Source organism: Bidens hawaiensis, unplaced genomic scaffold, assembly GCF_021521415.1.
Source record: "Bidens hawaiensis isolate Kalapana, Puna unplaced genomic scaffold, B.hawaiensis_p1.1 tig00021678_1, whole genome shotgun sequence".
NCBI classification, from domain to species: domain Eukaryota; kingdom Viridiplantae; phylum Streptophyta; class Magnoliopsida; order Asterales; family Asteraceae; genus Bidens; species Bidens hawaiensis.
The window spans coordinates 354,829-380,513 of record NW_027493368.1 but is presented as its reverse complement, the minus strand read 5'-3'; the positions used below and the strand labels follow the sequence as shown (position 1 = coordinate 380,513).

The window sequence follows — 25,685 nt, the reverse complement described above, 5'->3', positions numbered from 1 at the left end:
AGAGAATTGAAGGGAAAGGGTGTTTAGGGGGGAAATTCAAAATACTGTTCACATGGGATGATAATTGTAGCCACCTTCTCTATATATAGAAGGGGTATCATGTTGTAAAGAAGGACACCATCATAATAAACTCATTTCAATACTATTATCATCATTATTACCATTTTATTAGAGGACAATCTTGAACTCTCATACACACACTAAAAATTCATTAAGGGTTCCAACAGATTTAATACCACACCAAAGAATGAGAATGTAAGATTCAATTTTGACTCTCCTTTAGACATACAGGGTTATCTAATTGAGATAAATGATGATTGGAGTGTTTTTTATAACTGATTAATATTTAACCATTATCACACTTTTGTGGTTCATATTTAATCATTAATTTTTTTTTATCTTGATGGCTAAATCTCTAAATTATTTTACTCAAAATTAAACATATAAATTTTCACATGAGGCATATGAATGTCGACATATACAAAACATGCATGTGTGGATGTCATATATACACAAAATTTTAATGAGAAAGCATACTATAGGATTAAAATTACATTATTATGTGACTTATTTTAAGCTATATTTAAATTTATAATTTTGAAAGTTTATTTATATTTGGACATTTCATAAAATGAAACACAAATATTTTACATTCAAACCTATTTACTTTACACAAAAAGTAAAATAAGAAAAGATAAACACCACCTAAAACATACACTTCATCCCCTTCTTCTAAATGTTTTCAAGCGTAATGCACAACGAAGTTAGGTTAGTCTTTCACTTATGGACGTTCGATTGGACTTACTGGGAGACTATAAACACTTCAGGCATTTCGACCATTGTAATGGTGGATGCATAGTAAGTAATATGGTAGACCCACTTAGTAGGAGATATAATCAATAATGATGGTTCCCAAATACCATGTATGGTGGCTGGTTAATTGATGATCGCATCTACACATTTTATACTTACTACCTGGGTAATGTCATGCATAATGATGGAGCTTGAATTTAACGTTTGGTATTCTTCAAAAAATTAAATAAATATTCAAACTGACATATATCAAACCTAATAATACCAAGCTAACAAATCGATGACGAAATACACACAAATTTTAGTTGCCATCATGATGTGATTAGACTAACACGTCTTTATATCTTAGACGTCACACATACCAATATTTATTAAAAATCAAATAGTTTTATATTATCCCATATAAATTTTTGAATTGGATCATAAATATAAGAAAACAGTCCTAATAATTTACTAATGAAATTCAAGATCTTCCGTTCAAAGAATACTAGATGTGACATAAATAGAAAGAAACAACCAACTTATAGAATAAGCAGTAGATGGAAGAAAATGACTAGATGATGCAGTTTTATCAATAGAGTATAATGTGGTCTTAAACCGAGTAAAAACAAAGTTTTCAAAATACAAAAGGAAATGTTTGTCAATTGAAACAACATTTTAGCATCTAAATCTACTAAAATTTAAACTCATAGTAATATACTAGAACACTACTTCATTTTTTATACGAAGAAAATACAAACTAAATAATAATATGTTGGATTAAATACAAATTAAATTAACTAGCTAATTGAATTTTGAATTACATGACACTTTCATCGTCACGATAATAAATAATAATAATAATAACTTTGTGGGAAGGGAAAGATATGCACGGGAACGAGGAAGGGGGTTGTAATAAAAGGAGAGAGAGAGAAAGAAACCACCGAAGAAGATCCAAAATCCTTCCTCTCTCTCTCTCTCTTTCACCCGTATACTCTGCTCTTCGATTCATTTCATTCCAATCAATCGACTCAGGTAATTAATCAATCACCTTCTGCTGTTTATTACCTATGTATTTGATTTCTCAATTTTATCCGATTCAATTTCTTACCATCATATCTTCTCTTCCAACCTATCTGTTGTGCCTTTGATATCGATCGATTGTTCGATACATGCTGATGCGTTGTTGCTAGGTTTAGGTCATATTCGTTCCGGATTTGGGGTTTCTGGACTTCTAGGGTTTATAAGAGGTTCTCATTCGACAATTAGGGTTTGTGTTTTGCTATTAGCTTATTCCAGCTGCAGATTGTTTCATTTTGTTATGCAATTTGCCCTAGGTGTTTTCGTGACCTAAGTTTATGCAATTTAAGTGTATTTGATTTCTGATATTTTATATTTTTTTGCAAAACCGGATTCTGTTTCGAAGCTATTTGATGACATCGGTTTTGTGTTCGTGTTCGGTCGTGACTGCTTATTTACGTCTACTGATACGTGTTGATGCGTTGTTGTTAGGCTTAGGTTATGTTTGTGTTGGATTTAGGGCTTCTGGACTTGTAGGGTTTATGCGAAGCTCTTTGTTTGTAAATTATGGTTTGTGTTTTGTTATTGGTTTATTGAACATTGATTTTGACTAGTCTGTAAACTTTGTTTTGTTCTCTTTTTGTATAACAGATTCTCATAAATGCAAGATTCATATACCTATTATTATTATTATTATCATTATTATTATTATTATTATAATTATTGTTATCTGATCTCCGACAGGTTTTATAGGTTTTGAACAATAATCTGGCGTGAAAAGTGAAATTTAATAAAAATGAACGAGCGGAAAACGATAGATTTAGAGCAGGGATGGGACTTCATGCAGAAAGGAATTACAAAGTTGAAGAACATTCTAGAAGGTCTTCCTGAGCCGCAGTTTAGCTCAGAGGACTACATGATGCTCTACACGTATTATTCAATCTCGCTCTATTCACTATCGTTTTTGTGATTTGATTTTTTATCGTTTATTGTTCTATAAGCTAAATTTTGTGTAATTTGTTAATGTTGTTCTAGAACCATCTACAACATGTGCACGCAGAAACCACCACATGACTACTCTCAGCAGTTGTATGATAAGTATCGCGAGTCTTTCGAAGAGTACATTACTTCAACGGTAGGATTATTGTGTTACGTTATTCGTTTATTTATTGTAAGATTGTTGTTATCTATGTTGGTTTTAATGGTGGATTCTGTTACGCAGGTGTTGCCTTCTTTAAGGGAGAAACATGATGAGTTCATGCTAAGAGAGCTTGTGAGAAGGTGGTCTAATCATAAAATCATGGTTAGGTGGCTTTCAAGATTCTTTCATTATCTTGACCGTTACTTCATCGCCCGCCGATCTCTTCCTCCACTTCATGAAGTTGGACTTGCTTGTTTCCGTGATCTGGTAATAATGTTTATATTTAGTAAAGAGTTACAAAGTTCAAGAATACTATTGAACGAGAATAAATTCTTCAAGTATCCAGATAATATTTATAACATCTTATTTAGGGTTGTAAACGACCAAGCTGAGAGATCGACTAGGTCTGAGCTCGGCTCGTTTGACTTATGAGAGTACGAGCTCGGCTCGTTTTGAGCTCTATCATCGAACTCGTTCTTGTTTAAACATGCTTGTGTAAGCTTGGCTCTTTTCAAGTTTTTAGCGAGTTGATCTCGAGTAGTTTACGAACGGCTTGGTTCGCTTGCACTTCTAGTGTTTATCCCAACTTAGGATGGATGCATGCATCAACTACTTTGACATGAATCGTTCTATTTCATCTTTTCTCTAATTACTTGAAATATTTTGTGTTGATTTTACTGTCGGATGTGGTTGTTAGGTGTACAAAGAGGTGAATGGGAAAGTGAGAGATGCTGTGATATCTCTGGTATGTGTTTCTTTAATGTTTTTTCTGCAACATTGGTTGTGATAAGTTTTATTGTGATATTATTTATGGATTTGCAACCAGATTGATCAAGAGCGTGAAGGCGAGCAGATAGATCGAGCTTTACTGAAGAATGTTCTAGATATATTTGTTGAGATTGGAATGGGGCAAATGGAGTACTATGAGAATGATTTTGAATCATCTATGCTTAAAGATACTGCTGCATATTATTCACGCAAGGCTTCAAACTGGATCTTAGAAGATTCTTGTCCAGATTACATGCTCAAAGTAAAAAAAAAATCATTTTGAAATTGAACTTATGATAGTAGGCTTTCTTTTTCAAATATTTTGTGAAAAAATTGTAAGCATCTTTTATAATTTTTTTCAGGCAGAGGAGTGCTTGAAAAGAGAAAAAGACCGAGTGTCTCATTATCTTCATGTCAGCAGTGAGCCAAAGCTGCTTGAGGTTTGTTTTCTTAAGGTTTATCTTATTTACTTTTGATGGTCATTAATTTATTGTGTGTATACTTTATTGATATTCGTAGAAAGTTCAAAATGAGTTGCTGTCTGTTTATGCAACTCAATTGCTTGAGAAAGAACACTCTGGTTGTCATGCATTGCTCAGGGATGACAAGGTGTGCATTTATCATTTGACTTTTTTCTTTTAATATTTAGTTGGGTTTTGTTCATATGAGTATGCACTTTTTACTTCTATTTAGGTTGATGATCTGTCAAGGATGTACAGACTCTTTTCAAAGATACCAAAAGGACTAGAGCCTGTGTCTAGTATGTTTAAGCAGGTTTGTTAATTGTTATGTTAATCACAAGTTTATTTCTTTTATTTCCTTTTTCATTCTTCTTGTTTTATATGCATAATGCATTTCTATTGTACAGCATGTCACTGCTGAAGGTACAACTTTGGTCAAACAAGCTGAAGATGCTGCAAGTAACAAGAAGGTTTGTACTTTGTAAACATGTTATATCACAATCTATTTAAATCACATGTTTGTTAAGCCTTTTTGTGGTTTATTACAGGCTGAAAAGAGAGATGTGGTTGGCTTGCAGGAACAGGTAATATTGATAATGTGGTATTTGCTGAAGGGTGCTAAACAGGCCGTGTTCGCTGGTCCAACCTGACATAAACCCGAAAATTGTGTTGCATGACATGAGTGCTCGCGGGTTGACACCATCTCAACCTGTTCAACTCCTTTTTTTTTGTTCATATTAATACTTTGCTATTACAATTTACAACAGAAGATGGAAATGCATATATAGCAATTACATTTTAGCCATAAAATATTATGTCATTTTTAATTTGAAGTTTTGAATATTGGGATAAACTACCCAACTAATTTAAATTATGTCATAAAACTCATTTTGTTAGTATATAATAAAAAAACGGGTTAAATCGGTCAACCTTCAAACCCGCCGGGTTGACACAAACACAACTTGTTTAGCTAAATAGGTTCGTGGGTTCAATCTGAAACTGACCTGAACCTGTTTATACTAAACCAAAACGCATGAGTTTCGTGTTTGGTATATGTCATGTCAGAAATTCACACCTATAATCTGCAGTTACTATTTATTAATATATATCAATTGTTAAACGTATGTGTTTATTCCTTGGTATGCGTTCAGGTTTTTGTTAGAAAAGTGATTGAGCTTCATGATAAGTATCTGGCGTATGTAAATGACTGTTTTAGTAACCATACCCTCTTCCACAAGGTATGTTTATTAGTTTCACTAATAAATTACTAATATGATTTGTCATTTTTTTTCCCTGTTATTAATTATTAATTTGTGTCTAGGCACTTAAAGAAGCATTTGAAATATTCTGCAATAAGGGTGTTGCCGGAAGTTCAAGTGCAGAGTTACTTGCCACATTTTGTGATAATATTCTTAAGAAGGGTGGAAGTGAGAAATTGAGTGATGAAGCCATTGAAGACACCCTTGAGAAGGTAATGTCTAATTGTTATAGATGCCGTTCTTTTTCTAACATTGTTGATCCAGGCTGACATTTGAGCTGTCTGATTAACTTGCAGGTTGTAAAGCTGCTTGCCTACATCAGTGATAAAGATCTATTTGCTGAATTTTATAGGTAAAATCAGTTATTTTTATTTTAATGAACGTTAATCGGTTGGTATAATAATTGTAAAATGGATGGGTTGACTGTAGGCCTATAAAGTAACTGACGTGCTTGTTTAACTTTAACCGAACAAATGGTCAAACTTGAACAGTTAAATGAACATGGTTTTCTTTTTCATGTTCGTTCGTTAAGAAAGTGAACGTGTTTGTGTACGTTGTTCATTAACAATATAAGCAAACGATTGGTGACTGCTAACAAATGAACATTACTGCAGATAGATGTACGAACATAAAGAACATACTTAAGTGAACACCAATTAAAAGTAATCGTGAATGCCAGTCTGTTGGCCTAAAAAATAATAAAACTAGACTAAATTGTAATTTACCTTAAAGATTTTAATGAATATACAAATGAATGAACTTAAACAAAGATAAACGAACCTATTTGAATGAGCGTAAACGAACTTAAATAAACAGTTACGAACATAAATGGTCATGTTCGTCTGTTTTAACCAAATGAATAAACAATGTCCTACATGTTAACTTTCCACTGGACGGTTCACAAATAGTTTACCGAACGTTCAGTTTGGTTACAGGCCTAGTTGACAACTTCTATATGTACTATTAGTATGTTAAATATGATCACAAAACATTATTTTGTTTCATTGATACTATATTTGCTTGAATAAAATGATTTAGGAGTACACTTTGATGACACTTAATAGCTTTGACGCTCATCTCTATGAAGCTGTTTTTTGTACCTATTGTGACAAACATAAACTTAATTGACCTGTTCATATATGTATGGGTCAAAATTGCTAACTCTCTTAACTTTTGAAACTGTATACTACTTGCAGGAAAAAACTCGCTCGACGGCTTTTGTTTGACAAAAGTGCCAATGATGAGCATGAGAGAAGCATTTTGACCAAACTGAAGCAACAATGCGGTGGTCAATTCACATCTAAGATGGAAGGAATGGTAAGCGTGGATAAGTATTTAGAATCACCTGTGGCTGTAGTCCAAACTTTTAAAATCTTCATAAATAGTCTTAAGTTATATGATTTTAAGGGGTGTCGGGGTTAACAGATGGCAGGTTGACTGCTTGATTTGTTCAACACAAACATGACCCGTTTTTTATTTGTTTGATAAATATGTTAAACCCTAATCTGCACAAGCTTAACAAACCGAACACAAATTGTGTAATCATTTTTCTAAACAAATTTATGGGTGATAAGAAGCTGTAAACATGTTAATCGACTTGGTAGGCTGTCAAAAAATAGGTTAAACGAGTCATAAACGGGTTAGCGGGTCGGCAAGTTTGACTAAGCAATAGTCCAACTCGAACACGACCCGTTTTCTAAACAGGTTAGATATGGCAGCCCAAAACCTGATTCGGTAGTGTCAGAAATTGATATCTCCTCTTTAGGTACTTTTTATTCTAACAATTTAACATGATATGGATAAATCGTAACTCGAATTGACCCATTTATCTCTGCCGTATCTACTTTTCAGGTTACAGATCTAACGTTAGCAAAGGAAAACCAATCCCACTTTGAGGAATACTTGAGCAATAATTCAAATGTTAGCCCTGGGATTGACTTGACTGTAACTGTGCTGACCACCGGCTTCTGGCCAAGCTACAAATCTTTTGACCTAAATCTCCCAGCAGAAATGGTACAATACAACCTTTAACTTCATTTTATAAGAAACAATAGCTTTGACGCATGTTTAATTTGTTATAATATTTCTTTTAGGTGAAGTGTGTTGAAGTTTTCAGAGAATTTTATCAAACAAAAACAAAGCACAGAAAACTTACATGGATATATTCATTGGGTACCTGCAACATTAATGGGAAGTTTGATCCGAAAACTATGGAGCTCATTGTCACAACCTACCAGGTTTCCTTGATAAAAATGCTTTATGTATTTACTTATGTGCAATAGTTGTTAATGTCTAAGGGGTTGACTTTGATTGATGAAGGCATCTGCTCTACTACTGTTCAACTTGTCAGACCGATTGAGTTATCAGGAAATTATGAGTCAGTTGAACTTGCCAGATGATGATGTTGTTAGGCTTCTTCACTCTCTGTCGTGTGCAAAATATAAAATTCTTACCAAGGAGCCAAATACCAAAAGTATCTCTCCAACTGACTACTTTGAGTTCAACTCCAAGTTTACAGATAAAATGAGGAGGATCAAGGTATTTGTCTGTCTGTGTGCATATTTATGTGTATGAGGTTCATTATAGAAGACACTAAATTGTTGCGAAAAAGAACAAACCTAATTTTGCTTGATTTTTATATTAAGTCATTTTTTCAAATTTTTGATTTTTTACATATGAATTCCTATGTTATGTGCGTAAAAATCCATTAAACAAATTTGTTTATATGTTCATTTAATTTTGACCGTTACCTATACATGTGTAGGGAATATAACCTACTCATTACTTGCACATGCTTAGGTTAAATAAACAGAATTTGTTCATATTTTCTTCTTTAATTTCAGGAGAGAGATAAACATTGCATTTCAACAATTTTCTTATGTTTTAAAAAGAAATTTAATTGAAAACATGAATGATTTATTTTGTTTTTCATGTTCTTGCAAAACAAAAATGTATTTTGTCTAGCCTTCCGCTATATTTTTGTATATATCTTCTGATTTGGTGATCAATCCTATTGTTTAATCAATTTATTTATTTAGATTCCTCTACCTCCTGTGGACGAGAAGAAAAAGGTAATTGAGGATGTTGATAAAGATAGGCGGTATGCGATTGATGCTTCAATCGTGCGAATCATGAAGAGCAGAAAAGTGTTGGGATATCAGCAGTTGGTTATGGAGTGTGTTGAGCAGTTGGGCCGCATGTTTAAGGTAATTTTTTTTCTTCAAAATACTTCAGTTTGACCTGTTAAAGATAATACACTGCCCAAGTGGCCCCAGTTTTTCTGATATTATAATGAACATGCGTTGTGTAGCCTGATGTGAAGGCAATAAAAAAGAGGATTGAAGATCTGATAACGCGTGATTATCTTGAAAGAGACAAAGAGAATGCGAACTTGTTTCGGTACTTGGCATGATTCCATTTATGGTTATGGTTATGGTTACTGTTGAGGATGATCAATTAAGAGCGTGAAGTTTGATTGGCTGATATAGATGTTGCCAATGTTTTGGATTGATGATCGGACGATGCCATGCCACCTAAGTCTCTCTTTTAAGTTTTTTTATAAGCCAATATGATGATCCTGATTTGTGGATATTGTAATATTATCTGTTTTGCTGCTGCTGCTGCTTACATTAGTTTACAGTTGACAAATTGGCTCCCTTTTCATGTTTGGCTTTACTGTTTTATTGCTTGGATTGTTGGAAGTTCTGTTGAAAAAGTAAAAGGGTGATAGGACTGAATTTGCTTCAAGTTGTGAGTTTGTGTATGTTAAGTCAACGTGATTAGAGGTGCACAAAAGAACCGGGTCCGGACCCGACCTGGCGGTTCTTACCCGGAACTGGACCCGACTCTACCCTACTCGCAGGTATGGACCGGGTTTTGGGTTTCTCTCTGAAAGTGGAACCGGAACCTACCCGGACTCGGTGGAACCGGTTCCGCCAATACCCGGTCAAAACTCGGCTGTACCCTACCCGAAACCCCAAAAAAACTCGATGGAACTGCTCAAAACCTGGTCAAATACCCAACTATATCCGGAACCGGTTCCTACCCAGACCTGATTTTGACTTTTGTTGACTATACCCGGTTCCAAGAATACCTGATTTGTGCACCTCTAGATGTGATATTATCGCAGGGAGAGTCACTCAGACGATCAACAACTGATTGTATGCATTTGTGATAGAAGATTTCTGAATCGGAACGAGGGTTGGGTGGTTATTGGTTCTGTTTTTCTTTCAATTTAAGAAGTTAGTTTAAATTGAAAAAATAATTAAGAAACAAATGATAAGCCATAGTTTGGTAATCCTATCTGGATAAAGATGTATTAAAAAAACAAGTCATGAGTGAGCTAGAGTTATAGAAATGGAGCACAAAATAAACCGAGTTCGACCTCTATCTTGAAGGAGCCAAACTCAAAGTTCTCTTAGCTAAATGAGCCGACTCTGACCTTGAGAAACTACTCTTAGATTGAGCTTACGTGAAAAACTACTCTTTAGTCTGGTGGAACGTGCTATTCGAATATCTATCATTAATCTATTTTACTTTGGTATAGAATCAAGTTTAAAACAGAGTTATTTTTTAAACTGAAATAACATAATATAATTGTTTACAAGTTATATTTAAAAGAAAATGTAAAAGAATTGAACAGAAAAATATATAAACAGATTTGAGTGAATTTTCTAAAACTAAATCTTATAGATGTGTCATGAACTCATGATAAAAATGAACAGATATCTACACAAATGTAAGAGTAATAAGGTAATTCCAAGCTGATAGAGACTCGAGTGTGCGTGCGTATAGAATAATATAAGGGAAAATTCTCAAAATAGCCCTTTTAGAGAGAGAGTCCCTAAAATAACACTTTTTTTTTCCTCAAAATCTTTTAGAATTTGGGCTGGCAAGACGTTTTGGGAAAAGATAAAAATAAAGAGGGAGCTGGCCAAATTTCGAAAGAAAGTCAGGTAGGAGACGAGATTTTGGGAAATAATAAAGGTAAAGTCCAAATTATTTTGTAATATTGGAGCAAAAGTTCAATTTTTTCCAAATCTTTTTTATTCAAAAAACCGTCTTGAGAGACTGTTACTTTATGTTTCCTACCTTTCCCGTCCATATTTTCAATTTCTTGAAAAAAGAGATTTTGAAATCTCGTCTTGAGAGACGCATTTAAGATGAATTTGTTCTTAACAGACGAGATTCTTTTCTTTCTTCCAACCTTCATGCTACACACACACACTTATACATACATACATACATACATACATACATACATACATACACACACACACATATATATATAAATTCCGTATATATATATGTATGTATATACATACATACATACATATATATATGCATGTATATATACGGAATTTACACACACACACACATATATATATATGTGTGTGTGTGTGTAGCATGAAGGTTGGAAGAAAGAAAAGAATCTCGTCTGTTAAGAACAAATTCATCCTATATGTGTCTCTCAAGACGAGATTTCAAAATCTATTTTCCAAAAATTTGAAAATATAGACGGGAAAGGTAGGAAACCTAAAAAACAGTCTCTCAAGACGGTTTTTTGAATAAAAAAGATTTGAAAAAACTTGAACTTTTGCTCCAAGATTACAAAATAATTTGGACTTTACCTTCATTATTTCCAGAAATCTCTCCTACCTGACTTTCTTTCGAAATTTGGCCTGCTCCCTCTTTGTTTTTATCTTTTCCCAAAGCATTTTGACAGTCCAAATTCTAAAAGTTTTTGAGAAAAAAAAGGCTATTTTAGGGACTCTCACTCTAAAAGGGACTATTTTAGCAATTTTCCCATAATATAATTGAATAATTAGCACAGTGCCTCCTTAAGTTACCAAGTAGTGACTAGAGCACCCCTCAATTTCCCAAATTAAGATTTTAACTACAAATGAAGTTATCACTAGTGTAGTGTGCCACCATCAAACCCTACTATTCGAATACGAAGACTGTTAGTAATTTAGTGTAATCGGATTAACTGGTCATTAATGTAATCATAATAAACATTAGGCAAGTTAGAGATGCGCGAAATGCATGCTTGTTTTAATTTGTTATGATGCTAGGGGCAAAGCCTCTAACGAACGGGGTTCCGAGGGAAGCGCCCGTGGTTAGCAGGGGTCAAAGGGCAGAGCCCCTGACTAGGATTAATGCTTCATTAAAAATTCATTAGAAAATAAATTTCATGATTTTGCCAATACATAATCATGGTCCCCTTTTAGAGGCATGAGTGGAAAATAAACCAGGTAAAACTAGGGTGACAATTGGATCAAAACCACCAAATATGAATACACTTTAAATTTTATAACTTGAGCAAGACCCATATAACCATTTATCTAAACGGGTTGAAGTCATTGATGGAATAATTGTCATTTGAATATTTGATGGTAGTTTTCTGTTTGAAGTTCAGTTAGAATAAGCTGATCAAGTCAAGCACGTGGGAGAGAGGTTGCCTACTTTTCTGGAGTTTACTTGTTCAGCATTTGTTTGTTTGGTTCCTGTTTTTTAGATAGATTAGTTTATTTCCGTTTGTTTGTATTAGTATTTATAGCCTTCAAGGTTTATTAATGAATTAAGCTTTTGTTTAACGCTGTTACCCTTTTTAATTACATCAAGTGGCATCAGAGCAAAATCTTCGATCACAAGAAAGTTAAGATGATGAATGAAGAACATCTTAAGTTGCCTGTGTTCGATGGTCATTATAAACACGAGAGTGAAATGATGGAAAATTTGCTGCGAGCAAAGCAATTATGGAGGCTAATCGATCCGGGAATCATAGAACAAGCGGTGGGGAGTGATGCACAGAAGAAGAAATTGGAGGAACTCAGAACTGTCGATTTGCAAGTCAAGCATTACCTTTATCAAGCAATTGATAGGGTAACCTTCCAGCAGATTCTTGACAGATAAACATCCGAAGCCAGACTCCATGAAGAAACGTTATACTGGGAATGAACATGTGAAGAGATCGATGCTACAGAAACTTTGAAGAGATTTTGAAGTTCTTGAGATGAAGAGTGATGAGACTATACCGGATTATTTCGGTAGGGTTTTGGCGGTGTCAAACCAAATGAGAAGCAATGGGGAGATCTTATCTGATTCCAAGATTGTAGAAAAAATTCTCAAAACTCTATCTGAGAAATACGTTTATGTGGTTGTGTCTATTGAAGAATCCAACAATATTGAAGAAATGTCAGTAGATGAGTTGCAAGGTACCTTGATTGTGCATGAGCAGAAATTCAAAAGGGTAGATAGGGAGGATGAGCAAGCCTTCAGAATTGATGAAGGTGAAGGATCAGGTGGACGAGGTCGTGGAAGGGGAAAGTACAGTCCACGGGGAAGGGGCCGTGGACGTGGCCGACTATCGTTCAATAAAGAAACCATAGAGTGCTACAAGTGTCATAAATTAGGGCATTTTGCTTATGAATGCCCTAGTTCCACCAAGGAAGCAAATTATGCTGGATTTGATGAAAACGAGGAAGTGATGCTCATGGTGGAATCACGTGTGAAAGAACATGCTCTTATGGCCTTAACCAATGAAGAGAGTAGGAGCCCTCATTGGTTCTTAGACTTTGGATGCTCTAACCATATGTGTGGAATTAAAGAAAAATTTGTAAGTTTAGATCAGTCTTTCTCAACAACTGTTAGGTTGGGTAACAACACTAGAATGAAAGTTGAGGGAAAAGGGAATGTGAAATTGAAAATAGAAGGAACCAGCTTTGTAGTACAAGATGTTTATTATGTAGCAGAGTTGAAAAATAGAGGCAGCTCAAGTACTCGAAGGGCTGACAATTGTAACTATTCAAGTGATGAAAGCTTGGCAAAATTGTGGCATGAAAGGTTGGGGCATATAAGCAAAACTAGCATGAGAACTCCTCAACAAAGTAGAATGGTCAGGGGGCTGCCAAGTTTCATTGTTGATAAGGCAGTTTGCAATGAATGTCTGACTGGGAAGCAAACAAGAGAAGATGTTCCCAAAACGAGCAAGTGGTGTGCAAGTGATGTGCTTGAGTTGATTCATTCAGACATTTGTGGGCCGATCACACCACACTCAAACACAGGTAGGAAGTATATGTTAAGTTTTATTGATGACTTTAGTCATATGGGTTAGGTGTACTTGTTAATTGATAAATCACAAGTCTTTGAAAGTTTTAAGGAATTTAAGGTTAAAGTTGAGAAGGAAACCGGTAAAATGATTAAAGGGCTTAGAACACATAGAGGGGGAGAATATTTATCTAATGACTTTACTAAGTTTTGTAAAGAAAATGTACAAGGTACACTCCACATCAGAATGGAGTAGCTGAACGTAAGAATAAGACTGTAATTGGTATGATAATTACTCTACTAGCCTCAAAACATATGCCCAAAGTTTTTTGGGCAGAGGCAGCCATTTGGAGTTATTATTTACTTAATAGAAGTCCATCAAAGGCTCTATCTAACATGACTCCTGAGGAGGCATGGTGTGGAAGAAATCCTACACACCTGCGTGTATGGGGTTGCCTTGCACATGTTCATGTACCTAAGGAGAAGAGAACCAAGTTGGGTGATAGGAGCCAGACCTGTATCCTAACTGGCATGAGTGAAGAATCTAAGGGTTACGGGGTGATAGACCAAACTTCTATGAAGGTTGTGGTAAGTAAAGATATAATTTTTGAAGAAGAAAAATCATGGGAATGGGATCAAGAAGAAAAGGTTCATGAAAGGGTTGAAATAAGTTAGGGTAATTATGTTTTCGATCAGAATGTTGAAACAGAAGATTCAGATGGTGTTGAAGAATGGGCTGAGGAAGAACATGAGGTAAATGATCCAGGTACAAGTGAGCAGGAAGGGAGAGAAGTTAGACAGAGAAGACCTCCACAATATCTGAAAGATTATGTGGTCATTAATGATTTGGATTATGATGAAGAGGAGGTTAATGTAATGGAAGAAATAGATGCTGATCCAATACGATTTGAAGAAGCAATAAAAAGTGAAAAATGAAAGAAAGCAATGGATCTTGAAATCGAGGCAATAGAAAGAAATGAGACGTGGCATTTAGTTGATTTGCCAAAGGATGCTAAGTGTATTGGGGTAAAATGGGTGTATAAGACTAAGTTGAATGAAAGGGGTGAAGTTGAAAAACATAAGGCTAGACTCGTGGCTCGTGGATATGGTCAAGAATTTGGTGTAGACTACTTGGAAATCTATGCACCAGTCGCAAGAATGGATACTATAAGGCTAATGATAGCTGTTGCTGCTCAAAGAGGTTGGTGATATTTCAAATGGATGCGAAGTCTGCCTTTCTCTATGGCACGCTGGAAGACAATGTGTTTGTGCAGCAACCTCAAGGTTATGTAGTGAAGGGAAATGAACATAAAGTGTACAAACTTGCTAAGGCTTTGTTCGGATTGAAGCAAGCCCATAGGTCATGGTTCAATCGAATTGATACATATTTTATTAATCAAGGTTTTCAAAGAAGCAAATCTGAATATACCTTGTTTATCAAAAGGGGTGAAAATGGTAAAATGTTGTTTGTGAATATATATGTGGATGATCTAATATTCACGGGAATGATGGAGGAGTTTAGAAGATCGATGAAAAAGGCGTTTGTAATGACTGACCTAGGAAAAATGAAGTATTTCCTAGGAATTGAAGTCAAACAGAAACTAGAATACACATATCACAAAAAAAGTATGCTACTGAAGTGTTAGCACGTTTTGATATGATAGACTGCAATGTTGTTTTAAACCCTATAGTTCCAGGTACCACGTTGAAGCAAGATGAAGGAGAACGTGTGGATGAAACTTTGTTCAAGCAGATGGTCAGAAGTTTAATGTACATTACCAATACAAGGCTAGATATACAATTTGTGTTTAGTTTGATCAGTCGTTTTATGTCAAAGCCCATGGAGGAGCATTATGCTGCTGCCAAAAGAGTAATGAGGTATGTGAAAGGAACCCTTGATTATGGAATATGGTATAAAAGAGGTGGTAAAGGAGAAATTAAAGTCTTCACCGACAGCGACTACGCGGGAGATTTAAATGATAGAAAAAGTACTTCAGGCTATTTGGTTCTTTGGGATGGTGCTGCAGTCACTTGGTCTTCTAAGAAGCAAAGCATAGTAGCCTTATCTTCAACTGAAGCCGAGTATGTAGTAGCGGCTGCTTGTGTTTGTCAGGTAATTTGGGTTAAAGAGGTGATGAATGAATTTGGTGTAAAGATGGAAGGAAGAATTTCAGTTAAATGTGATAATACATCTGCCATTAAATTGTCTAAAAATCCAATCTTTCATGGTAAGTGTAAGCACATTGGGGTCCGGTATCATTTTCTTAGAGGCATGGTCAATGAAGGCATTGTGGAATTAGAGTTTTGTGGAACATATGATCAGTTGGCAGACATTCTTACTAAACCACTACAAAGAGAAGTGTTTAACAGGTTGAGAGATCAACTTGGTGTATGTTCTCTCAAGGGCAAACAAGTCATGGACACCATGTCTGGTTTGAGGGAAGGTTTGATGGAATAATTGTCATTTGAATATTTGATGGTAATTTTCCGTTTGAAGTTCAGTTAGAATAAGCTGATCAAGTCAAGCACTTCGGAGAGAGGTTGCCTACTTTTATGGAGTTTACTTGTTCAGCATTTGTTTGTTTGTTTCCTGTTTTTTAGATAGATTAGTTTATTTCCGTTTGTTTGTATTAGTATTTATAGCCTTCAAGGTTTATTAATGAATTAAGCTTTTGTTTAACACTGTTGCCTTTTTTAATTACATCAGTCATATCATATTGTAAACTAGTTGTAGTGAATAGGTTACCTGGGTTGTAAATGCTTAGTCAGGTTGACCTTACACTACATTTTTTTTAATTATTTTTTTTTTTACATTTTAAATAGATTGATATGTTGAGACGTATAATTAAAATGTTAAATGGGCCAACCTGATATTTTAATTTAACGAGTAAAACATGTTAAACCTGAACACAATTAATTGAAATGAGAACCAAAACTTAATTATTTTTTATTGTGCTCGTATACAGATTTTATGTACCCGAATTGGCAACTACTGAGTAATTCACAAAAAGATCATTTCGTTAAGTACTAATAACTTTCATTAAAGAAAAGTTAAATTCTAACACATGGTTTGATTTTAACTTTTATAATCTTTTTTTCTTCTTGAGGTATGTATATATACTTTGTTTCTAACTTCATGGCTAGTTAGGGTGTGTATAGGGACAACAAAATGAAGCTAGGGCTTTAGGCCTTATCCTTCTACGGCCCTTAATTTCCAGAACAAAGTTAATAATTATACGTCTATAATTTGAGGTTTGGGTTTTGGATTGGTGTATGCAATTTGAGAGGTGTTAAACTGAGTTAAGTCTAACAAGGCATGAGGTATTACATTACTTTTATATTTGTAAAAAATGATAACATTTTGTTTTTATTTGGAGTGAAAGCAAAATAACATTTTTACAACAACACCCCGTTTTTAGACATCGTTCTAGGCCTCTAAAAAGGTCGAGCCAGTTGTTAGTTTTATAATACCATGCTGGTAAAACGAAAAAAAAGAAAGAAAGAATAATTCAGCAAAGAGGATGAGCCTCATAAACTTTATAATTATATAAAACCGATCACATTTTACAAATTAACATTCCCTTTTAACTTTAGATGAACCCTCCCTTAGGCAAGGTGTAGTGGGCGACAAAGAGTGGCCATAAGTGGCCGACATGGGCGAGAACACCGCCCCTAGCGATAGAGGGGTGACAGGGCCCGGGGGGGGGGGGGGGGTGTATTTGTCGCCATAGTGTGTTTTTTGGTTTAATATTATTAGGAGTATTAGATTTAAATAACCCCAACTATCGCTGTTTGGCCACCACCGATCCCAACTACAAAAATCACCACCACCACCAGTCCAAACTATTAACATTTTAGTCACCAATGGACCATGGCAAACTGAACCCTAACGCCGTTAGTCTCCAGTCGCCGGAAAAACGTTTTTGGCTGGAGACTTAACTTTTTCGTCCCAAACCTCTTTGTAATCTTGGATTGGACCTTTAGGATCATTTTTCTATTAAAATCTTTGGTTTTAAGGTCCGCGGAAAAATCAGTTTTTTACTGGATTATTCTTTTTTGGCTGGAAAACTCGACATTTTCATCCTAAACTTCTTTGTAACCTTAAATAGGACTTTTTAGGAAACCTTTTCTAGTAGAACCCCCAATTTTTGAGCTTGCCGGAAAAAAGCTAGTTGGCCGGAAAACTCATTTTTGGCCGGGAAACTCAACAATTTCGTCTCGGAAATCTTTGTAGTTGGGGCTCAGTTAGTCAGGGTCCATTGGTTACAAAAATGTTAATAGTTAGGCTTGGCGGTGGTGAAATCTGTAGTTGGGACCGGTGGCGGCCAAACAGCTATAGTTGGGATTATTTAAAATCAATGTTGTAAAACTCCCGATTACTCCCCGCCTATATCGAGTACTCCCCGATTACTCCCCGCCTAGATCGAGTACTCCCCACCTCGGCCGAGTACTCCATAGGTATTTTCCGAGTAATCCCCGACTACTTCCGAGTACTCACAATTCCCCGGTCGACCGCCTAGGACCGCCTAACGACTTTTACAACCTTGTTTAAAACAATACTCCATATTATTATATTAGTATGTGTGTGTAACATGTATAGGGTTAATAAAAACTCAATTGAGTTGTGAAAACTCTAGAAACTCATTTTCAACAACATGTTTTTAATTAAAGTTTAAATCTTGTGGTTCAAAATTAAAGTTAATAAAAAATGTAAAAGTAAATATAACTTTTTTCTCTTTTGAAAACATATATAAAAATTAGTAAATAAATGTAAAAAAATAGCGAAACAAATTTTTTTTTATTTTTTGATGTTTCGTATTAAATATAATAACCTATATTACATATGCAAAAAAAAAAAAAACGATGTTACATAGGGTTTTCACGAGTTTTCATAACTCAAATGAGTTTTCATTCTATACTTCACACACACACACGCACACACACACATATATGTATATGATTGAGTTCATTTCAGAAGTGTTTCTTAGTGTGAGAAGTGCGAGAAGAGTATCTAACCAATCACAAAATTTTCTTTTTAATTTCGAATTATTTAATTGTAGAAGTATACTAGTAAAAAGTTTAAGAGCTTCTTTTGGTAATTAATACTAATTAATGTTAAGTTACAAATGATTGTACATTTATTTTTTACCTTTAATTTGATTTAATCTTCAAACAATTCATAAAATAAAACCATCATACTCATACTATAAAAAATATAAATATATTTATCATCATAAAAACAAATAGCTACACAAATCATAATATTAACCTACATATACAAAAACTAGTTTATGTTATCATCTACACAAATTACAATATTTATATACATTCACATAACTAGTTCATGTTAACCTACACAAATCATAATATTAACCTATATATACAAATTTACTTCATGTTATAGTCTGCCAATTTGTATTTATCTACACATATCAGAATATTAACCTACACAAACAAAACTTGTTTATGATATTACATACAATTAATAGTATTAACCTAAACTTGCAAAATATTCGCAATGTAGGAACACATCAATGGTTGAGATCGGCTTCTCGCACTTCTCACTATAATATCACTTCTCGCATGAACCATCCCATATATATACATATATATATATATATATAGAGCAAGGTTAAAATAAGAAGTGAAGTTTGTCTAAGAAGTGTAGGAAGTGATTTGGACCATTAGATTAGTTATAGCACATTAGGGTAGGATTGTCCATATCAATTTTATTATTTTTGGAATTAATTTAAAACTTATTATAATCATCCTCTCCCTCTCTATCTCTCTCTCTTAATATTTTGTTCACACGACAGCCGGCAATGACGGTTCTGGTTTCCGGCATTGCCCAAATCTAGGCAAGGAGACGACTGGCACTGGCGGTTCCGGCGGCCGGTTGTTCACAAGACAGTTGAAATGTCTTTGTGAAGTGTTTTTCAAGATCTGCATCCTACTTATTGATTTATGAGTTAATTGGTGCTGAAGAGTTTGGTAGCGGTGGCAAGGTTGTTGGTGCCGGATTGGGTTGGTGGCTGGGTGGCGGTGGTCGACATGGGGTGAGCGGAGGTAGGGGCGCCGGAAACCATGGAATCACCGGAAACATGGGGTGAACGGAGGTAGGGGCGCCGGAAACCATGGAGTCACCGGAAAAAGGTTGGGGCGCCGGAAACCATGGAGTAGCTGGAAAAGGTTGTTGGTGCCGGAAACCATGGAGTCGATTGTTTTGGCCGTCGGACTTATGACCTAGCTCACGAGTGAGCTGGAAAACCCTAGCGGTGGAGGTTACGCGCCAAATGTTTGATGAAATGCCAAAGAGGAATAACGTGTCGTGGAGTGTTTAAAGTTGATGTATTAGTATGATATTTATTGTGTTTTTGTTCATCATGTTCAACATAGTGTGTTGCACGCAAACTGTTTGATGAAATGTCGAAGAGGAATAACGTGCCGTGGAGTGTTTAAAGCTAATGTATTAGTATGATGTTTATTGTGTTTTTGTTCATCATGTTCAACATAGTGTGTTGCACGCCAACTGTTTGATGAAATGCCAAAGAGGAATAACGTGTCGTGGTGTGTTTAAAGTTGATGTATTAGTATAATGTTTATTGTGTTTTTGTTCAACATAGTGTGTTATTTGTTCATGATGTTCTTGGTCTTGTGTTTAAAAATTATAACACACTGGATGAATATACCACTGGAGTGTTATAAAACAAGTATTAACATAAAACACACCACCTAAAAAACACACTTTTCATTTTGACCATCAGATCATCAAATCTAACGCACCAGATTACTTCATACACTTTTTAGGCACATTCCACTTCTTATTATAACTCCACCCTATATATATATATATGAGAAGTATAGTTTGAAAACCCTCTTGAGTTGAGAAAACCCGTGAAAACCCTATGTAACATCGTCTTTTTTTTTTTTGCTAACATGTAATATATGTTGTAACATTTAATACAAAATATCGAATACATAAAAAAAATGTTTTGCTATTTTTTTTTTACATTTTTTTAGTAATATATATATATGTTTTCAGGAGAGAGAAAGTGTAAGAAAACTTTAACATTTTTTATTAACTTTAATTATGTACCACAAGATTTAATCTTTAATTAAAAACATGTGGTTGAGAATAAGTTTCTAGAGTTTTCACAATTCAAGTGGGTTTTTATTCTAACCTAACCCCATATATATATATATATATATATATATAACATGAAGAAGAAGAAAATCTTGCCGGTGTAGACGGATTATAGTTAAATCTTGTCCGTGTGGAAGAAATTGAAATAACTATTGCCGGAGTGGACGGAATTTGAATAAATCTAAATTATAAGAAGAAAAGAAAAATCTTGTCTTCTTAGAACAAATTTCTCTTAAATGTGTCTTCCAAAACGAAATTAAAAGGGTACATTTTCCAAAATTTTGAAATTTTGTATGGTCCAGGTAGAAAAAATAATAAAAACGTCTAGGTAGACTGTCTTTTGAGAAGAAAAGTTAAGAAAAAAATGTGGCACGCTCCCTCAATATTTTCAAAAATTTGGCCTTGTCGATCAACATTATTTCCATATTTGGTCTGCTCCCTCCATATTTTTAAGAGTTTTGCATGCTCCCTCATAATAAAGATCTTCTAGCAATGTGTCTTATCAGTCCAAATTCTTTGAAAATAATCAAGAATTTTGGGCTATTTTGAGGATTCTCTCTCTAAAATGAACTATTTTGAGAATTTTCCCTATATATTATGGTGTCAAGTTATCCTATGCAGTCTCCTAAATCTAGGAAGGGTACAAAGGCTTAATGGATCATAAAATATTACAAAATGCAAAGTAATATAACACAATGTAGAGGAAAAAATACACAATGTCAAGGAAAAAAGACATAATGACGAAAATAAACAAAAGACACAATAATAAATAAAAATACACAAAGATCTAACAAAAAATTTAAAATCTACAGCCTAGAAGTCGAAAAGCGAACACCTAAAATTTAATATCGTAGAGTTCAGCAAGAAGGTTCTAATGTCTCGAGTTTGGGTTCAATCGGAATATATTTAATATCTTCCTACTGACTTCACAGTTTTAAAATACTATGCATTTGAACCCAAATGTTTGTTATATTGTCATATATATAGAGGAAGAAGAAGGTTCGATCAAATAAAAAACAATTGTTTTATGAGAGATGTGAGAAAACTTTTAAAATAAAATACACCATTAAAATAGGGCACTGTTCAATGTGAATAAGCACTTATATTCTCTCCCTATATATAATATATATAAATAAAGGGTTGAATTAATTTATGGTATCAAAACCTAATATACCTAAACCCTAGTCGATCGTCACCATGTCAACTGAGAATCCCGACAAGGTATTTGAGTTTTCTTACATCATATGTATATATATCTTCTGATTAGATTATCAGTACTACCGTTTAATCAATCTATTTATTTATATATTTAGATTCCTATGGTAACTGAGGACAGGCGGTATGAAATTGATGCTTCAATTGTGCAAATCATGAAAAGCAGAAAAGAGTTGGGACACAAGCAGTTGGTTAAGGAGTGCGTTCAACAGTTGGTTAAGGTACTTTTTCTTTTGCAAAATACTTACTTAAATTTTGTTGTGTCATTAATTTCAAATATTTGATACTTTTTTTGTGATGAACATGTGACGTGTAGCCTGATTTTAACGCAATAAAAAAGAGGATAGAAGATCTGATAGCGCGTGATTATCTTGAAAGAGACAAAGAGGACCCGAACTTGTTACGGTACCGTAACTTGGCATGATTCAGATTATGGTTATGGTTGAGGATACTGTAATATGTTATGTTTTGCTACTTACATGAGATTAAAGTTGACAAACTAGCTTACTTTTCATGTTTGGTATTATATGACTTGATTTATTACTTGTATCGATGAAATTATGTGGAAAAAGTAAGTGGGTGATAGGCAGGATTTGCTATAAATTTTGATTTTTTATTTAATTTGGAGTAGGGTTTAAGGGTTTGTGTTAGCTCTTTACAGGAGACACAACATGATACACGTGTTAACATTTTGCATGGTGATTTCATTCTTGTAGAGTTGTAGCTAATATAAGCTGTTGAGTATTGACATGGTCTAGTTCATTTGTTTCTTGATAGGGGAAGCCACTAGCGAAGCTTATAACGGAGATCCGAGGGGTCCCTGACCCCACCCTATCTCATGTTTTCGTCCAAGCTTCACCAATAGGACACTACTTTTATATTATTTTACATTTTTATGGAATGTAGGGTGACTAGGAAAAATGGTAAGCCATGTAAAAACTAGGGTGGTAATCGTGTCAAGATGATAGATTTCGGGTTAAAGTGTTTGAATTGATGAACCCTTACATTTATTAATGTCAAAGACATCAAGCCGATACACACTTAAAAAAATTATGTAACATAAACATGTCCTTTGTAATACATTTATTTAAATGGGTCAAACGTGTTTGAATCAAAACGTAAACACTGTTGTAGTGAAATAATTAATTGGGTCGCAAAGGCTTTGACGGCTTTGCCTTAAAAGTATTTCTATTTATCTTCTAGTTTAATTTTAACCAAGTTGATGAGTCAACATGTATAATTTAACCATATTAAAAAAGTCAACCTTAGCTTTTAGTTAAACATATTAAATAAGTCAATCTAGTAGCTTGATAAAAAAAAGTCAACTAGAACATGACAAATATACAAGAGAACTCGGAACTTTATTATATTCATGTCGTGTTTCGATTCATCTATAAGAGATTTTTGTCCCATTGAGAGGTGGGTGTCAGTATGGTGTCGGCAAAAGGAGGTGATGTGGCATTTTATACTCCTAGGGTAACCCGCCCTACTCTACGTAGTATGGGGAGGTTTATTGGTGATGTTGCATGATTTAAGATGGAAGATATGTGAAAGATGATCATTTTTATGGTTTAATGAAGGCACATGGATAGAATGGAAAAAATGATGTGATGTTAGCTATGTTAGACACAACACCTCAGGCTAGGGGTGAACAGAAAATCGAATTAACTGAATCGAAACCGAATTAATCAAAAAAACCGCACCGAAAAAACCGAATTGAAGCATTAACTGACGGTTAATTTTTTGTTTTTTTGAAAAATCAAAATTTCAGCTTTGATTCGGTCATCCATTTTTAAAAAACCGAACTGAACCGATTGATGATGATAAGATTATCAAGATGATAAGGAATTGATTAAACTTTTAAGATTAATAAATAAGATGATAAATGAAGATCGGGATTAAACTTTTAATGCTTTTTAATTTTTAAGCTCTATTTGACAACTTTGTATTCGTATAGTTCAACATAACATGTGTCTATTTTTGTTTTTAGAATTCAATATATATATGGCATGTGGTACTCTAACACGTTCTTATACAGGCTTAAAATATGCATTTTCATTTTTTAAATTTCTTTTGCAACATAATTGAAAAAAAAAACCGAAAATAACCGAACCGAAACCAAAATTAATCGAAAAACCGAAAACTGAAAACCGAACGGTTTGCATATTCAAATAACCGATTACTTCGATTTCGGTTTCGCCTAATAACCGAACCGAACCATGCTCAGCCCTACCTTTTGCACTTGAATGCAAGCACAAAATGAAGAATTAAATGCAAATAGAATTGGCAAGTACCAACCAATCTCCAATAGTTAATCACTTCATTTAATGAACCTTGTTCATCATAGACTTTCACATGGTGGGATCTAGTGAAAACTCCTCTTAAAAAGAAAACTTAAAAACTCCTAAAAAACTATTTTTAACTTTTTTAAAAATTATTTTTTGAAGTTTTGATGTGCTAAAAGTAGTAATATATAAAAACACGCTAATCTAGACACTAAGTAATAAATTCTAGACTCTTAAACTTAACTAAACTACTAACCGGCAAGTGAACCGGTTGACTCTAGTACAGCTAAGTAAGTCCGGATATCGAACCCACGAGACTCTTTAAATTACGTTTACTAGCTAATTTGACTCGACTACAAAACACGACTTATTATTTAAATTTGTTTAAGGGGGGTTTTTATTTAAAATACTAAATTAATACTATAATTTAAACTAATTAAGAAAACAAGTAAATTAAACGAAAACAAAGTTTGTTATGAAAATAAGATGATGATGAGAAAACTACCTAGGCTAGACTCCCCTAAATTTCAGCAATGAATTGACTCGGGAAAATATTTAGTTATGGACTGGGATCGTAAAATAGACACTTAATAGAAAAACCAAATAGGACCCTTGACCCTTCTCAAGAGAAAATCTATGGATTTCTAACAAGTTTTAACGTACACCAGTATTAAAAATCAAGTTCGCTTACGGTCACCCAATTGGTTATAATTTAGTTCCTTTATACGAAATCCTACCTTACAGCGCGGAAATTAAAGGCAGTTTAATATATCAAATTGATTCAATAGACAATAATTAAATAATCAAACCTAGACGGACTCCTTACGAAGAACTAAATCTAGCAAGATCAAATAATAAAGATCTATCGATAACCTAGCACCTTACAGCTATTTAGGTTAGCAGCACACTTAGGTTTATTTACTTAATAATTATTATTCCTATGATCTTATTCGAAATCAATCACAAAATAATAAAAACACAAAGTAATTGACCTAATAGCAACCTATCATAATGACAAACAATAATCAAGGCAACTATGGAATAATAACAATTAATCAAACAATCCTAAATATCTATACGCATCAATTTAATATAAGTAAATCTTTTACTAAACCATAAAAAACATAACGCAAATAAATCCCAAATCAAAACAAAACGTCAAAGTAGGTTCATCATAAGCCTATGCAGTCTATAACGTTTAGCCTAGCATCTCAAAAACAAACAAAACAATAATAAACAAAATCATGGCGACAATAGATAAGAACGGAAGAATAAAGGCAATAAAACCCGGATTCTTCGTCCTTGAACGATAAGCACTTCGCCGGCTGATTCATCGACTCCAAAGCCGCCGGAAACTCGCCTCGGAACTCACCAAATTCGTCTGGACTTCAAGGTATGATTAATGGTGAGTTTAGGGGTCTTTATATAGGCAACAGGGGTCCAAAAATAGGTTAAGTCGGCCTACGAACGGAACATTCTAGAGATGGGCTGACCAGAAGGCCGCCGCGCCGCGCGACGGGCCTGGCCACCCTGGCCGCGTGGCGCTCCGGT

The 25,685-nt window shown here is 34.4% G+C and overlaps 1 protein-coding gene across 1 annotated transcript; it reads left to right on the top strand.

Annotated features, from left to right (window-relative positions):
• The first annotated feature begins 2,598 nt into the window (after positions 1 to 2,598).
• On the top strand, positions 2,599 to 9,124 carry LOC143563990 (cullin-1-like). Its single transcript, XM_077051393.1, has 19 exons — positions 2,599 to 2,742; positions 2,848 to 2,947; positions 3,035 to 3,220; positions 3,651 to 3,698; positions 3,780 to 3,983; positions 4,084 to 4,161; positions 4,241 to 4,330; positions 4,415 to 4,495; positions 4,590 to 4,652; positions 4,731 to 4,766; positions 5,334 to 5,420; positions 5,504 to 5,653; positions 5,738 to 5,793; positions 6,638 to 6,758; positions 7,293 to 7,454; positions 7,535 to 7,678; positions 7,761 to 7,979; positions 8,480 to 8,647; positions 8,752 to 9,124. Exons 1-19 carry the CDS (start codon positions 2,609 to 2,611, stop codon positions 8,851 to 8,853), a joined length of 2,229 nt encoding a protein of 742 aa, XP_076907508.1. The 5' UTR covers positions 2,599 to 2,608; the 3' UTR covers positions 8,854 to 9,124.
• The last annotated feature ends 16,561 nt before the right edge of the window (positions 9,125 to 25,685 follow it).

Bases quoted from the DNA above. Each gene is read 5' to 3' on its own strand.
- LOC143563990 (XM_077051393.1), top strand. From the start codon at position 2,609: ATGAACGAGCGGAAAACGATAGATTTAGAGCAGGGATGGGACTTCATG. The intron at 2,743-2,847 runs GTATTATTCAAT...ATGTTGTTCTAG, and splicing joins GACTACATGATGCTCTACAC to AACCATCTACAACATGTGCA. The intron at 5,794-6,637 runs GTAAAATCAGTT...TACTACTTGCAG, and splicing joins CTATTTGCTGAATTTTATAG to GAAAAAACTCGCTCGACGGC.